General features: G+C 38.5%; 2 protein-coding genes across 9 annotated transcripts in view; both read right to left on the bottom strand.

Annotated features, from left to right (window-relative positions):
- The window catches only part of LOC308178141 (uncharacterized protein), a 70,977-nt gene that overhangs the window by 38,514 nt on the left and 16,674 nt on the right, over nt 1–15,789 (bottom strand). The gene's annotated exons all lie outside the window — the stretch shown is intronic.
- On the bottom strand, nt 1,305–15,789 carry LOC308178214 (acyl-coenzyme A synthetase ACSM4, mitochondrial-like). 8 transcript variants are annotated; one of them, XR_013939640.1, is made up of 16 exons: nt 14,920–15,789; nt 13,388–13,499; nt 12,890–13,040; nt 11,333–11,598; nt 10,286–10,496; nt 9,670–9,877; nt 9,122–9,265; nt 8,195–8,351; nt 7,483–7,562; nt 6,576–6,699; nt 5,996–6,076; nt 5,807–5,908; nt 5,012–5,087; nt 4,252–4,351; nt 3,408–3,527; nt 1,305–2,599 (listed from the first exon to the last, which is right to left on the bottom strand). XR_013939640.1 is itself a non-coding variant. In XM_080556461.1 (16 exons), exons 2-16 carry the CDS (start codon nt 13,424–13,426, stop codon nt 2,513–2,515), a joined length of 1,998 nt encoding a protein of 665 aa, XP_080412587.1. In that variant the 5' UTR covers nt 13,427–13,499; nt 14,920–15,789; the 3' UTR covers nt 1,305–2,512. The 8 variants fall into 8 exon arrangements, 7 of the variants coding, with proteins under 7 accessions (XP_080412587.1, XP_080412588.1, XP_080412590.1 ...); XM_080556461.1 differs by having other exon boundaries at nt 5,012–5,139; XM_080556462.1 differs by lacking the exon at nt 5,807–5,908 and having other exon boundaries at nt 5,012–5,139.

Here is a 15,789-nt window from a genome sequence, read left to right as displayed (position 1 = left end):
TTCTGTAATAAAGTCATCATGTTGCTTCCATAGGCTTTGGATGAGAAGCTAAAACCTCAGGAAATAAGCTATCAGAAAGCTAACAGGAAAAATATATTCAATACAGAACACCTTTTCAGATGCAGCTATTACATTATTTTATTGTCTCTAAAAATAACATTAAATTGAAGCTGGGCTATCACAGGACTGGAAAAGAGGCCTGAAAGACAAAGGCTGGTCTACTGAAAACAGTATTTTTCAGCTAGAATGATACAACCCAGTCAGATTTCAAACTTCATGGTTCCAAAAGACAGCCATGTGCTGGAGAGAGATTTTGCTTTCAACTGCTTGCATCTGTAAATCCACGTCTCCAAAATCATTCTGCACAGATTAGAGGAAATTTATTGGTGATTCTCTGGATCTTGGGAAGAGGACAGTTAAACAAACCATCTACCCTGAATACGAGACAGAAGAGTATAATGAACATCAATAATTAAGAGGTTGCTGCAGCATGGAGCAGGGTACCTCGCAGACTACAGCAGAATGAATAACCTGAAAATATGTTTGACTTTGATCCTAGCCCATTCATGCAAAAAAATGGGTACTAGAGAACAAGAAAGACCCATCTTCTAGAGTCAGCTAAATAAGGGATTGCAGTAGGTCATAGTTCGAGCACTGAAGCCTGGCAAAAACTATTCTAGCAAGACAAACTTGAATTTTGAGTCAAAAGACTCCTGACCCCACTGAAATCAGTGGTAGAACTGTTATGGTGGGTGTGGTACAGTTTCATTTAGACCTTTTCTAGGCTTTTAACTTTCCCAACTCTCAATTTAGCTGCTCGATTTTTGGGCCCTTACAATTTAGTGATGGAAGGAAAAAAAGAAAAAAAAAAGCAATCCCACCAACCCTCAAACATTCCTGGAGTTTAACGGCCCAAACAGCTAATTGCAGTGCCAGGGATAGTTTCTAGGGTCTCTGAGTTCCAACGCATACACCTGCTTATGATTATACTTTTTGCATCTGGCTGAGCATGCAATAGTAAAACAATGTCTGAAACCAAGCAGAAAGATCTAGAAGAGGCAGGGTCCCTGGAAGGTCCAGCAGTATGTGACTTTTAAGGGAAACTGAACTGGGTATAAATAAGAGCTTGAGGCAGCGATGAGTGACGTGCCAAAACAACTGCATTTAAGTAACTCATGACTAGTTTTACAATTATGTAATCTATACTTCTATAAATCTTGGGAGTAAAATAGTGAAAAGTGTTATGAAATCTCTGTGAAAGACTAAGTAGCATTAAAAAAATGAAGTGATTATCAGAAAAGAACTAAGTAAACATTGTATTTATTGACGATTCCTTTCATTTCAGCCGTTGCTGCTACATAAACTGTTTATTGTTTCATTGACATAACCAAAGTGTTTAAGCTCAAGAAACAAAATGCTTTATTTTCTCAAAATTAGCATTCTCCAAATCTCACTTTAAAACAGCGCAGTAGACACAGAACTCCAGGCAGTGAGACAGCTGTAGAAGACCTTCTTTCCTGCCCTGAGATGCTGCTGTGTTCTGGCAATTTCCTCTTATTTAATGAACACAAGAGGCCCACTGAAGACATTTTCATGATTTAATGAAAATTCATGCCAGAAAATAAAGTCTTTGAGTATATAAAATCAAAAAGCCTGAAGATGAACAGCTAAGAACTAATACAGCCTTAAAGCTTGGCCCACTATTGCATGTGCAACTGAAGGAACAGTATGTACACTACCGTACATGTTTCTTCATAAAGCTAAGAGCTAAACATTAAACTGACACGTGATCATCCAAACCAGATCACAGGAGTTTGTTCACTGGATTCACCTCTACCTACGTTGCAGAGAGAGCCTGGTCCTGCAGCAAGTGGCTAGTATGGCCAAGAGCCATGGTTTGTTCTACAAAGTGCGTCACTTGTCTAACAGCAAACTTTATTTTAAAGACCACCACAAGTGGTACGGGAGTTTTTGTCTATTGCATGTGAAGATCAGAATAGAGGGTGAGCAATGAAGCTACTGTCCATATTAGACAATATTTGCGGAAGAAGCATATGAGACACTGAGTATCAATAGAGGAGTCTTTCCATCAGTAAACGTTAGGAGGACTGCATTCACTTTAGAGCATGTGGCATTTAAGGACACATTTGAACACCTCAAAGTCATGTCTGTCTTTTTCTGCGACTTGGAACTATACGATCTGTATCAGCGATATCTCTTCACTGATTTTGGATGCTCCCTAAAAGAGAAGGATCACCAGCTAAGCTCTTTTGAGCTTTTGGATATTAAGAACTAGAATGGAATTGTATGCTTTGTTCGTCCTCCCAGCAGTGCTTCAGGAACTGAACCTGTGGCACTGACAGAAGTTTTGCAAGCATGTGCAAATACCATATTTCGGTATTATCTACAGGTTTTGATGCTCAGGCATTTGACAAAAACCAACTAGGCCAGTTGTAACAGAGAAATATAGCAACAGTGGAATGAAAGAAGTTCTGTTAAGTTCCAAACAATGTTACATCCGTCCCCACTCTTTATTCCTTAATTCATGCCTCTTAATCTTCCCAGTGATTGTCTTTGGCATCTGTTGGACAAATTCCACCTAAATAAAAAAGACAGAAGACAATGTATTATGTTCTCTGTAGAGTTGGTTTTCCAAGAAAGGCATTCAGGATATGTGGAAAACATGGAGGCTTCCCATCACTAAGAATGTCTTGCTTAAAGGATCAAGTCCATGCCAAATCAAGGCAGCACAATGCAAATCTTCTGTAAATTTCTTTGGCTGCCTAGATGGCCAAACATCTGTGTAGCTGCCTCCCAGCTAACCAAACTGGATACTCTAACAGAAGGATGAAGACCTAAACAATATCAGAGGACAGAAATGAGTGACAAAATGAAGAGAAGAGGGATGCTATTGGCACAAAGTCTTTAACCGTCCTTAGTTCCTACGCATTCTACACGTGTGAACTAAAGCACTGTTAACAGTAATTTTCTTGTAGTGTTGGGTTTTCTGAGAAACATGAAGTGCATCCTCCTGGACTTTCCTCTTATATGTAAACTGTGAGGACCATTGGATAAATATTTACTCAGACTTGGTCAAGTGCTACCCCTGAAGTCACTGGAGAGTGCATGGTTAAAGGCAAAATGCAAAAATGGAGAACTGCAATTGTGACCCTGACTTAGAACATGCAGATCTAACTAGGATATCATACAAAGCCTAGAAATATTTGTGAGGTTTAAACAAATACTTTACACAAACTATTGTTATTTAGGAAGATTTTTCTGGAGCCTGTGCTCTAGCTGATCCCCTACCACTGTCTTTTTCAGGTGAACAATGAAAATCCACATTATAATTCTCCCATGACTTATGGAAGGGTGCCCTAATTTAGTTTCTCCACAGAAACATTTACCTTTCTGGGATATTTATATGGAGCAGTAGTTTTCTTGACATGCTCCTGCAATTCACAAGCTAAGTGCTCCCGGTCGCTGGATGAAAAGGTGGCAGACAGGACCACAAATGCTTTCACAACCTGTAAGACAAGGTCAGCAAGAGTGATCTGGCACTGTCAGTTTTTAAGAGCTGATACATTGATTACCAGTAAGTAGTCATAACATGCAAGAGGTAGAAAGAGAAAAACCAGCACAGTGTATGAAATGGTTGTGCCCAGCTTCTGAACATGTACATGAAAAAGGAAAAGTTTTAAAAAAACCCTTTCCTGTCCCCATTACAGAGAAGGAGGATTTGCTCCATGGTCTCAGGGGGATGTAAAGAAGACAGGGGTAACAAGAAGTGTCTCAGCAGAGGCTGCCCAGAAGCTGAGGGACATTCTATTTCTCTGAAGTTCACACTGAGGACAGTAGGACTGTATCATCCCAGTGCAGGACTGTGCTTTTCCCACACAGGCAACCCAAGTCAAATGTTAGGGCAGTTAGAGTATAACTTTGAATATACCAAGACAGCCAGAAACAAAAATTTCAGTGTGTAGAAAGTGCTTGATAACAAGCAGGTCTGATGAGGGGAAAGCAAATGTCACTGTAATGCTCTCTACAGAGAAGACCCTCTTTGAGATGAACAAAAATTAAGAAGAGCAAAGGCATGTAAACAGGAAGAGGTTTGCCTGTCATCCCAAGTAGGATTATCCATGATGGCATGACTGCCTTACAGCTGTACATTACAGCAAAGGAACTTTGCTTTATATAGCTATATATTTAAACAAACATATTGCTTCCCCCATTGCTGTTCAGCATCACTACCTCTCCTCTGAGGGGATCTGGACTGCTGACAACAGCTGCTTCTGCTACTGCTGGGTGTTCCATCAGCGCACTCTCTACCTCGAATGGCCCAATGCGATACCTAGGTAAGGAAAGAACAATGAAGGATTTGATTTGATGAGCTGGAAAAACAGTACTAAATGTTTTGGCTTTTTAAAATTTGCATAGTGGAAAAAAAAACAACTACAGCTAATTCAGGCAGAATGGGAAGGCTAGCTGTATTACAAGGTAGGAGCATTTCATGGTGATCATGTGGTAGAGGACTGCTGGCAGACAAGCAGTGGCTACCTCTCCATCTCTCCCCAACTCTCCTGGTGGCTCCTGAGCTGTGGCTACACCAACCCCGATAGCTGGGGTCTGCAGTACCTGCTGATGTCACATTACGGTATCACATCATACAATACCAAATTGTTTCATTTCAACATGTTTGCAAGAAAATGTTTCAATGCTCTTTGATAGAGGTGTCCTTCAATTTCAGCTAAAAAACAAACTAGATTAAAATCCCTCCACTGCCATTGGAATTTTTCACTGTGTTGAAACAGATGAGATGTTGCAGGGGAAATTGTTACAGATACATGACCAAGATGACACTGCTGGTCTATGGAAAACTAATAATAGATGTGAGCATTCATAAGGCAAGTGGACAATGCATTTCACAAAATCACTGTGTCAGAAGCTCACCAGAAGTGTAACACGTAAGACTATACAATAGCAGATTTAGAAAGGAAGCATGCAAACCAACCCTGAAGAAATGATGATGTCGTCATCTCTTCCAATAAACCAAAAATATCCATCTTCATCCATAGTCCCTCTGTCCCCTGTGACGTAAAAATCCCCACGCTCGCTTTCAGCAGTTTTCTTAGGATTATCCTTGAATTGGTTTACAAAGTCATTTAAATTTTTAGCATGTATCAGCTATGCATTATGCTATAACACATAAAATGCTAAATTAATTGGAACATAATTTTTTCAGTCAAGGCTCTTGAAGAATTTTACTGACATTGCTACAAAATACAATAAAACAGGTTTAAAAAAAACCAAACTGACTCTTGAAAAAAAATTAACTCAATCTCAAATAAATTATTCTCTTTGCTTTTCTAACATCCACCAATCCAAATAAGTGAATTACTCGGTTTTGCTCTAGATTTCTTGATCTTTTGGTCAATCCTTACCATAAATATTTATCTAGCTTTTCAGATAGTGTACAGTGAACATATGGTACTCCTCAGTGAGATCATGGTAAGTGGGGAGGATGTTAGGGAAATGTTTTAGGCTGGGTTTTCAAATCTGGGTTTTAAAGTTCTGGACCCAAAATCTGAATCAAAGAATAGGATGAAATGAAGTCTGGATCACATTTTTTCCCCTCTGTTCTCAACGGCATCTTCTCAGATTCTCTCTACTAAACCAGATTGCTTCTACAGGTCAGGACTGAAAGATGGGTCAGCAAACCTGAAAACTGGTGAAAAATATCGGGCCTTTATAATCCCTAAGGAACTGGAGATATTTTGGGGAGACTGCTGTTTTGGAAAATACTTACTATATATTCAGAGAACAAACCAAGTGGCCTTATAGGTTTGCTTCTGACAGCAATTTCCCCCTGTTGTCCTGGAGGCAGAATATTAGCATTTTTGTCTACAACCTAGAATGAAAAACAACATGTACTTGAGCCAAAAAAATAAACAACCCCCCAAACTGATGAAAAAAATCTAAAGAGTACCCAACAAACCTGAACATCAAAAAGGGGAGCCGCCTTTCCCATTGATCCAGGTTTAATCTTCATCCCCTTAAAAACAGAGCAGATTATTCCCTGAAAAATAAAAAGCAAAATAAAGATTTGTCACAGAAAACTGCTACATTCACATTCAATTCATTAAGTGTATTTTCCAGAATAATCTCAAATTAAGGAATTAAGATTCATAGGATCCTGTATATTAGTGCTGTATGGTAGAAACAAGTAAGATCAAGAAACAAAGAATCCTGTTCCACTAATTGCAAATCAGTGCCTCTACTAGCCAATCTTCTTCCTTACCTTCAAACTCTGCCCTTTTTGCTGTCACTGTCAATTAGAATTTGCTTAATGACATTTAAGGAAATATTAGAGCTCATCCCCTCCCAACTATCCATGTTTCTGGGTGATTCTGTGAGGACAACCGTGAAAATGCGTTCTGTCAGAGATTATCAGTAGAGGTGGTTACTGAAACAATCACAGAAACATGAAAGAATCAACAGTGTTCTTGAAACCAAAAGCATCATAAAGCAAAAAGGAATTACAAATATTTAGCAGAATATTGACACTATAGATGTACCGTTTCAGTCTGGCCATACACTTCATGGATGTCCAGCCCTGTCTGGCTTTTCCATTTTTCCATAACTTCTGGGTTTAGTGGCTCTCCTCCACTCATGCAGTGCTTCAGGTTCATGAATTTGTAACTTCACATGGAGTTAAAAGAACAAAGAGAAACACTTACATCTACCAGGTCAAAGAAGGAGCAGAAAAATAGCATGCAAGTGTAAGCAAATAACTCTGGAGTGCTGCTTATTGGGAGAGTTATTCCCATGAAATAGGGAAATCAAAGGACTCCTGATCCTTTGGCTCCCAATAAAGCAAGGATATCAGTCTTTACTCAACATTATAAAAAAGTAGTAGCACAGGTCGACACACATGGAAAACAAAGAAATTTTTTTTTTCTGAAGTCAGTTGGAATTTAAGCATAAGCCTGTAACTAACCCCAGATCAATTTGCTGAGCCAGGGGCCTGATTGCTGACCCTCAGCGAAAGTCCAAGTGAGAAAGTGCAAGAGAGAAGAAACAAATGGTGCCAGTTCATTTGTCAGTGAAACTGGAACAGAAGATGATGTACAACTGCTGCACCAAGTCAGTCCCCAGCAGTTATGTTAATGCTGACTTTCTAGGATAACAGCCCTTCCCAAAGCACGGACAATTAATGTGGTAATGAAAACTAGGACAGAATTTTACAGGCGCTCAGTTTCATACCCTCTGGGATTTGCTTACAAGTTCAGTAATGAAAAGTCTCAAGTTTCTCATGGAAAACATCAAGTTTCTCTATGTTTGATCATAAAGCTCAGCAAAACTCACAAATCTTGTATGACTGTCTTTTCATAAAGGATATTTTAAACTGAATTACTACTAGTTAAAAAGCCAGATCTGGGAGATCACTAAAGGGTAGTTAGGGTAGATAATCTCTTAACCTACCTGGAGAGATCATTTTGCACCAGCATGCGATACAATGTTGGAACACCAACCAGAGTGTCAATAGGGAATCTGCAGAGAGTCTAGTGAGTTAAACAAGATGACATATGAAGCTCAGACCAAAAAAAATCTGCTTTGTGTAAGTACAGTACACAGGTGATGTACAGTAGGGGACAAACGTAGCTCTCCCTTCCATGCAAGAGCACCAGATACTCTCTGTTGGGTAAGAAACTCTCCTACACTTGGCATAACAGGCTGAGAATCACAGTATGTTTGACTGGACAAAATCCCATGCTCACATCCCTACATAGCACCCAGACTGCACAGCTGGAAGCATGGGCAGAATAAGCCTGTCTACATTACTGGGATGTTTTCACTTTCATCTTGGCCAGTACAGAGAATCACTTCAGATTCAGTTTGCATTAATGCCAGGCAACATTACCTCCACAGTGACTGGAAATATATGTAAGCAATTAGTACTGCTTTTGGGATGATTTTCACTCATGTGCTCACCAGCTATGAGCAAAACATATGAGGGAATCTCAGGATTGGCCCCTTCTGTGTATATTAAAAACATGAATAGGGCTTTATGGAAAGGATACAGCATCTTGAATGCAACAGTGGACATAACCCTCAATAAATCTTTGTATGCAGTTAAGAATTATTTTTTGCTCCCTTTCTGCAGATTAACACATATGCATAATTTCTTCCTTACATTTAGGATGGTTGCTGATTCAATCTGTGGGAGCTGATGCACAAAGATGCATGATCCAAAAACCCAGGGATCAAAAACAGATGTCAGTGAAGTTAATATCCAGCCTGTGTCTGCTGTGCTCCATATTACATCTGATGGAGTCAAATCCAACCAGTACCTAACACAGGAGGGAAAAAAAAAGAATAAAAAGGTAATGGTAACTTTTTTTTTTTAATGAAAGAAAACTAAAAAAAAGAGCCATGTCCCTCCTCCCCACCCCTTACACACACACACCCTCCAAAAAAAAACCACCTTCTAATGAGCTACATGGGCACTGGCCACTCTCAGTAAGTTCATCTTATGAGCTAGCTCTGGGATAAAAGGGCACCTAAGGTTTAAGTACATGTTTGTACAAAGAAATATATACACATAAATGTATCATACAGATATGATGTCAGTCATAACATAGGATAGAGTAAGGGAAAGAACTCCAATAAAGTGAATTTACACTAGGGAGGAAGATAGAGCTGAAGCAGAAGCATGCATGGACGCTGTGTTACACACCAGATATTTCAGTTCTAAGTCTGCTGAGGGACCAGGATGATCCGTGTAACCAACATAAACTCTGACTCTCTTCATCCACACACATAACGAAACTTTTTATAGCCCAAACAGCATGATATCTTTCGGTACTGCACGCTAGAATATTCCCAGCTGATGGCTGTCCTTTGAACCACTCTAAAGAAAGGCTAGGAGATATTCATTGGAACATGGAAACACTGGGGCTGATCCTATCGCCTGGAAATCTGTCAGCATTTCAAACCCAATTGCAGAGGAAGAAGGACTGTGGCCATACAATTGAGTATTTCTTACTCAGTAACTTCTCATCAGTTCTACTACATGCAGCTCCAATTATCTCACATTCAACCAGGCTCAAACCTTTCATACCTTTCACTTAACAGGGGTCTGAAACCAAGACTACCATGGGAATGTTCAGTCATCTTTGGAGAACCTGTGGTTCCACTGGTGAAGAAGATATTCACTGAATCTTCAATCCTTGTTTTGACACAGGAATGGTCAGCAGATTGGTTTCTTTAAAACACAGAATGCAATTGTGACTTCAATGGTTACTTTACACAGGTTCCAGAATCTAATGATGGGTTACGCATTGCAACTTCTATTTCAAATAATCTTCACAGAAGCTTTTAACCAAACTAGATTAAATAATGTCAAGTTATGCTTTCCCCAGTGATAGACTTTCCCTTAGAAAGAAGAGGATAGAAACTTCCTGGAATAAGACTGCTGTTAGTAAACAACTGCTGTTAGCAAACAATTCTGATATGAAAACAACAATCAGGCAGTCATGCCTACTAAGCCACTAAGGCTTAATGTTATTGGATAAGTATTTTCAGTTGATGAATACTTCTAAATGAGCACTTATGGAGAACATGTCTACTTTCTGCATCATGACTGCAATGTCACTAATGCATACTCACTTGTACAGTTCACTGAAGTTTAGCCATCCCTCCCTACTGCCTTTGGACACGATCAGCTTGGTTTTCAGAAACTGGCACTCAGAAGCCACTGAGTCTACTGCGGGAGCCACTGTATCATCAGTAATGATGCACATGGCCTTTGAAGCCTGGAGTCGATATAATATGTCTTTGGCTGATAATTGGGACGTTCCTGGAATTAAGACAATTCCTGGAAGAGCAATAAAGTTAGTTTGGGATAACGTTTTTTACATCTGATCCTTTTCTAAGAATCTAAACTACTAACTATTCCCAAACCAACCTCTAAGATGAATTTGCCCTGACATTCCCAAGTCAGTTAACAGTGGAGTAATGCAGCTGCTGTTCTCTCCTGTAAGAAATGAATTGTGGACCTGTCTGCTGACCTCCATAACTCCCCATCTTCTGCCACCTCCATGATTCCAGGTCACCCATCCTATGGCACCTAGTGCAAATCCTTCAGGACTGCCTGCATAATTGGTAGCTAGGACACTTGCTAGATTATTAATTTATATTACTTCTCCTTTATAAACAATTCTTGATCCTCTCAGATGATTTAGTTTATTAACCAGTTTTACCACTCTCAGATATGCTCACTGACCTGCTCGCATACAAGCCACATTCACCAGCCACCATTCTGGGATTCGTGGCAGGACCACAATAATCCTGTCGCCCTTTTGCAGTCCACATACTTTAGTCAACACATTAGCCACTTTCCGTGACAGGAAGCCCAGCTCCTCAAAGCTCCACTTCACTTCTTCTCCTTTTCCACTTATCCACCAAAAAGCAGAGTTTGATGGTCTTTTTCCAGCCTGCAAAACATAGGGATTCAAAACAAAAACAGTTTCTTCCAAAAGGTCATGGAATTCTAAAGCACAAATATCTGCAAATTATGGAGCATTCAAGTGTTTCACAACTTGCACATGAGCTATTATTTCCCTTTTCCCTTTTTTAATGGGTGCAAGACTTGTTATTGATCATGCTCAGATATTCCCAATAAACTGCCCTTTTCTGAATCTGAAATGTTTACCAGCCTGAGTGTCTCCAGACTCAAGTCCTAGTCTGAATCCTATTTCAGTTTAAGCTTCATGCTGAGCATTAATGCTCCAAAGAAGGTAACACTTAACATGCAACACTTGACCTCATATCCATGATATTCTGGATGGAGTTGTGGAATACTAATACAAAGAAACTGCACAAACAGAGGACAAAATAAAACAGGACAATGCAGTATAACAGGACTAGCATGAAAACTCAGAGAGGAGTTAACCAGCTACAGGGCAGAATCTACCTTGGAACAAGGCAATTACATATTTGTGGGAGAAATTTCCCTGGTATGCACTATTATTGTTAAGCTACCCTTATTTTTATGATGCGAACATCTAATATTATGGCATGTGGAAAGAATAAGCGCAGCCATTCCAAGGTTAAATCAAAGTCATAAAGGTCTTACTAATGCTTCTTCTACCTACACAGAGAGCACCAAGGGTCAGAGACATTTTTAAAAAATAAAGCAAGCAGTGAGACTCTGTATCATTACCTAATGCAAATTAGTTTTAGCAACTTATTTTTTTTTTTAAATAAAAGCAAAACATATTTATTTCAAATGAATTAAAGGATCCTATCTGCACAACAAAAGATCATCTACCTTTTCAATTTCAGACCATTTGTCCAGTACATCACTTGCAAAGTTAAAGTACTTTGGTATTTCTTGTTCGCCCCGCCTGACAGCCTGATACTGTGAATACACATCAGAGGCAAGCAGCTTGGGGTGTCCATGGAAAGTCCTATACAGAGGTTTCTGAGTCCACAAGGATTTTAGAATTGGTAATTTGAATATCTTCATGGCAGAAGAAGATGGATGTAGATGCTGTAGACTACACAAGAAAGGTAATGGAATTGTTGCTATGAATCCTGCAACAAAAATGATGAAAAAGACAAGTATCACCTCGAAATTATCCAAAGAAAGATGATTCAGTTATGAACAGATTAATTATTAATGGAAGTCACTTAGGCGATTCGCAGCAAAACTGATGCTTCTAATAATTTCATTAAATGCAAAGTTCCCCAGCCTGCTTTCTTATATTTTGTATGAACAGCTTTTTAAGGACTTAATATACCGTCCTCATCTGGTATCTTTTCTGTAGCTTGGCTGAACCTTATAGATTCCCAATGTGCTCTTTAGGGCTGCTAATGGCCCACAACTCTCTTTAGTCAAACACAACATCAGCTTGTTATTGTCTACATTATAAGAAGGTTATTTGTTTTTACAGCACTGCACTCAGTAGCTGATTCTCTGAGACTCCTTTTCCTTCACAAGAAACTAAAGGATATTTCCAGTTTCTGTTTCTTCACTGTAAATGCCCTCCCTTTTCCACCTGTACTCACCATAATAATCCTAAATGCTCTCAAGTCCAGTGACTTTCTTCCTTTCCTTGACTTTCTTCCTCTCCATTGCTATTTTTTCTTTTTTTTTTCTATTTTTTTCCCATCTTTATTGTTATTTTCAGCAGTCCAGAAGATTGCTTCAGAACCTTGCCAAACTGTCATTTTAATGCTATTTAGAAGCTTCTGTTAAACATACACGAACATTTTGAAGCATGGAGCAAAACCTGGTTTGTGTCTGGAAGAGCCTGCAGTCAGAGCAGGAGACAGTGGGGTCCTGGAAGGCTACAATGATTCTAAAATTGGGGCCCATCTATCGATTTTCCATTTTCAACTGCTACATGCAAATTACTAGGCTCATTACAAGCTACGGTGAATGACTGCTGATATACAGGTTATTTTCTTCCCTGTTCTTACAAGGATGAACCCATCTATCAGCTAGGAAAAAATTATAAATAAGCTCTTGATTGAATTCTTTTACATGTTAAATGTCTGTGGCCTGAGCAAAGCTGCAAAGACAGTGAGCTTTGCCCTTTGTCCCACATTTTTAAGTTAGTTTTGTATTCAGCACTCTAGTTACCTCGTCCCATATCCTCAACCATAACCACTTACCTCTGATGCACTGATCATGGTTTTTATAAAAAACTTTATTCCCCATGACAAAACAACTAATTTAACAGTGGAATTATTTCAATTTTTCTTCGCAGAAGCTCTTACAATAATAGTTAATCTTCCTATGAGGAGAATGAACCGAGATACCTGTGACTTTCACAACTTAATCTTTTCAATGATGTTTGACAGCATAAAAAATTGTGTGGACCAGATGCAGAATGTTTCATCATCTTGTTACACTTTGTGATCTTTGATGAAGAAAGAAATCTCATGAAGATATTAGAATCCTTCCAGATATGCACAAATGAGTTACTGGATATAGGCCGTACAGGAACTGTCGTGTACTTACACAAAACCTGCTGGAGTGTAATGCATGATCATTTCTGCCATGAAAAAAAACATTCAGTGACTGGTAATATCATTCTGGTAAAATCACTGCTGGGAAATAGCAATACCAGAGATCCTCAAAACAGTTACTGATTCTTCACTTCTAATTTGCTGAGCGAAGGCGAATTTCACAAAAATATTTAACCCAGTACATTTAACTCATTGCCTTTAACACAGTAGAATAAGCAAAGAGGCAAGGCGGAGCTCAGTGCCTGGAAGTCAGCACAGTCAAAGAGAAACATGCTCTTGGCTCAGCGGCTGACAGGAAGGGCTGAGATGGCGTTGCAAGAATTCCCCTGGGAGGTCTATGTTTGCTTACCCCCAGCAGGTCTGCCCGGCTCCAGTAATATCGGTTCATGATTATCAGCAGGGTTCCAGTATGAACAGAGTTACCTGCACCTCCAGAACCATCAACAATGTGGAGAACCAGACTGGATAAAAACAGAACAACTTGAATCACACTAAACATTTCGGTGACCAAAAAGAAAGTGCTTTGCTTAGATTTACAAAGCTCTCTCAAATAAAATTTGAATACATTTGAAAGACTGTTTTAAGAGAATATATAGTAGTAGCTTAAAAATGTAATTTTTCTGGAACGTTGGGTCTCCCATCCCCACCCCAAACAGATAATTTGGTAAAACCAACAGTAATTCATGGTGTACTCAAGGCTACACTGAGACTGTGGTAGAGAAATCCTGACCAGTTTTAAATAATCCTGTAAGGTATCATTTGCTCCAGAGGAAAAAACACTTGATTTTATATTCACCTCACATGATTCTACATCCTTAAGTGGCATCTTTTTCAGTAACAGTAGGTAAAACAGTGCTCAACTCAACAAATAAATCCATTAAAATCAAAAGAACTAGGTTCACAGCAGTAAGGGGAATTTTTCCCTTGACAGTGAGAATCAGGTTCCCAAGGGGGTGTTTAATATACCGAATGGAAAGCAAAACGGATTGAAATCCAGCACATGCATTCAGATAACTACAGTATGTACCCCAGAGGGATTGTGACAAGCAACAGGAGAGCCATGTCATCTACTTCAGAATCAGGATTATTGAGCAGAAATTTAGAATTTAAGTGATATCTACATTTTAAATCAAAACCCTATTAAAAAGAACTGGTGGGAAAACTTCATGTAAGAAAAGGTTTTACTTTACTTTACCAGTGTTTTACTGGTAAAATATGGACTTTTAAATATCAAAAATGGATATTGGAATAATATATTTTTTAAAATACATTTTTAATTATTTTTCTTAAGAAAACATCCTTCAGTAAAATTACCAAGCTTTTTGTTAAATATAACCTTTCCTTGAGGTTGTGACCGCTACTGTTAATAATGATAAACAACTGATCTACTTTAATTCCTGTAACAGAAAGGCCTAATTATTTTGATTATTATTTTTAATAACATAGTAAGCCATTTTTCATTGCTCATTCTGCTTTAATTCTATGATTTAGTTAAAGCCTATAGATCTAAGAGCATTGTAAAGACAAAATATACACCACAACTGGTAAAGAGGAGACTGAGGACATTTAGGAACAATGTTCAAGACAGGAAAGGGTATTCAAAGCTAACAAAATGAAAAAGATTTTAAATTCAGGGTTCCCTAGTGGTCTGCCAAAATTTATGTGAAGTTTTACTGAGAAAAAGCCTTCAACAGTTCTTAACACTTTTACCTGCAAAATTAAAAATGAAAATGAAACAAGAAAATTGAGAAAAGGGCCCAGTAATGACAAAGTCCTCTGAATAGCTGCTAGAATCAGAAATTATTTTTCCTGATTTAGTACCAACTGCTTCTTCTCAGTGATTAGCACCACTGAAAATTCAGACAAACATGATTTACTGACCTGTTTGCTGTGGACACTACTGAGGATCTACTCCAGGCAGCTCAATCTTCAGTGGTTCATTCAGCTTTCAGGACATGTTTCCCAAAGAAGCACTGGGAAGATTGGAGATGCGAAGCCTGGACACACTAATCAAGAAGTACTTGGAGTGAAGCCCTTTCTACTTTATCATTTGCTTCTTTTGAAATAATGAGAACAGAACATAGTACAAAACTGACCAGGCAGTACAATTCTTTTCCATGGAGTAACCTTTTTCTTGTAATCATTTACACTGTTGTAAATTGTGTATAATTTGCACCTTAACCTGAAGCACTTTGTATATTCTCTTCTCCTCTTTTAACCATTTATGTAGATCACAAATTCATCAAGACAAGAAGTAGTTGAAGTTGTCTTTCTCCTTCCATCCAGAAAGAATTTGGGAATATTATAGTGACAGTTTTTAAAGAGGGAATATCACTTCATCATTGCATATACTCATTACAGGTAAAGATTTTTTTTATTAACTTATCATTTATTTGTAATAGTAAAAATTGTTGTAGACTTTTTTTTTTAATAAAGCTGCTGTTTATATTAATTCCAGTAAAAAATTAAACTTTTGTACACTCTTCAGTCTCTGCCTTCTCTCTTTCATTCTTCATTCATAATTACTTGCATCTTCTTCCTTCTGAAAATTTGTAGGTCAATGGTAAAAGTGGTTCTAATATCACATGTCCTCAAGTCACGTGAATGTTACCTCCTTTTTCTCCCCCCATAGCTTGTTCTTCCATACATTCTCTTAGTGCTCTGGGTCATGATAACATGCCAAGTCCAAACACTGCTATGGCTGGTATGGATGATGGAAATTTTCTCTTCTCCTCCATTTCCGTTAATCTT

Source organism: Anser brachyrhynchus (genome assembly GCF_964034855.1).
Source record: "Anser brachyrhynchus genome assembly, chromosome: 15".
Classification (NCBI taxonomy): domain Eukaryota; kingdom Metazoa; phylum Chordata; class Aves; order Anseriformes; family Anatidae; genus Anser; species Anser brachyrhynchus.
Note: the sequence above shows the minus strand (reverse complement) of the source record. Positions and strands in the feature narration are given on the sequence as shown.

Bases quoted from the DNA above. Each gene is read 5' to 3' on its own strand.
- LOC308178214 (XM_080556461.1), bottom strand. From the start codon at position 13,426: ATGAACCGATATTACTGGAGCCGGGCAGACCTGCTGGGG. The intron at 9,878-10,285 runs GTCAGTGAGCAT...TTGCTCTTCCAG, and splicing joins TGTGGCTTGTATGCGAGCAG to GAATTGTCTTAATTCCAGGA. The intron at 6,700-7,482 runs GTAGGTTAAGAG...CTCCATGTGAAG, and splicing joins GTGCAAAATGATCTCTCCAG to TTACAAATTCATGAACCTGA.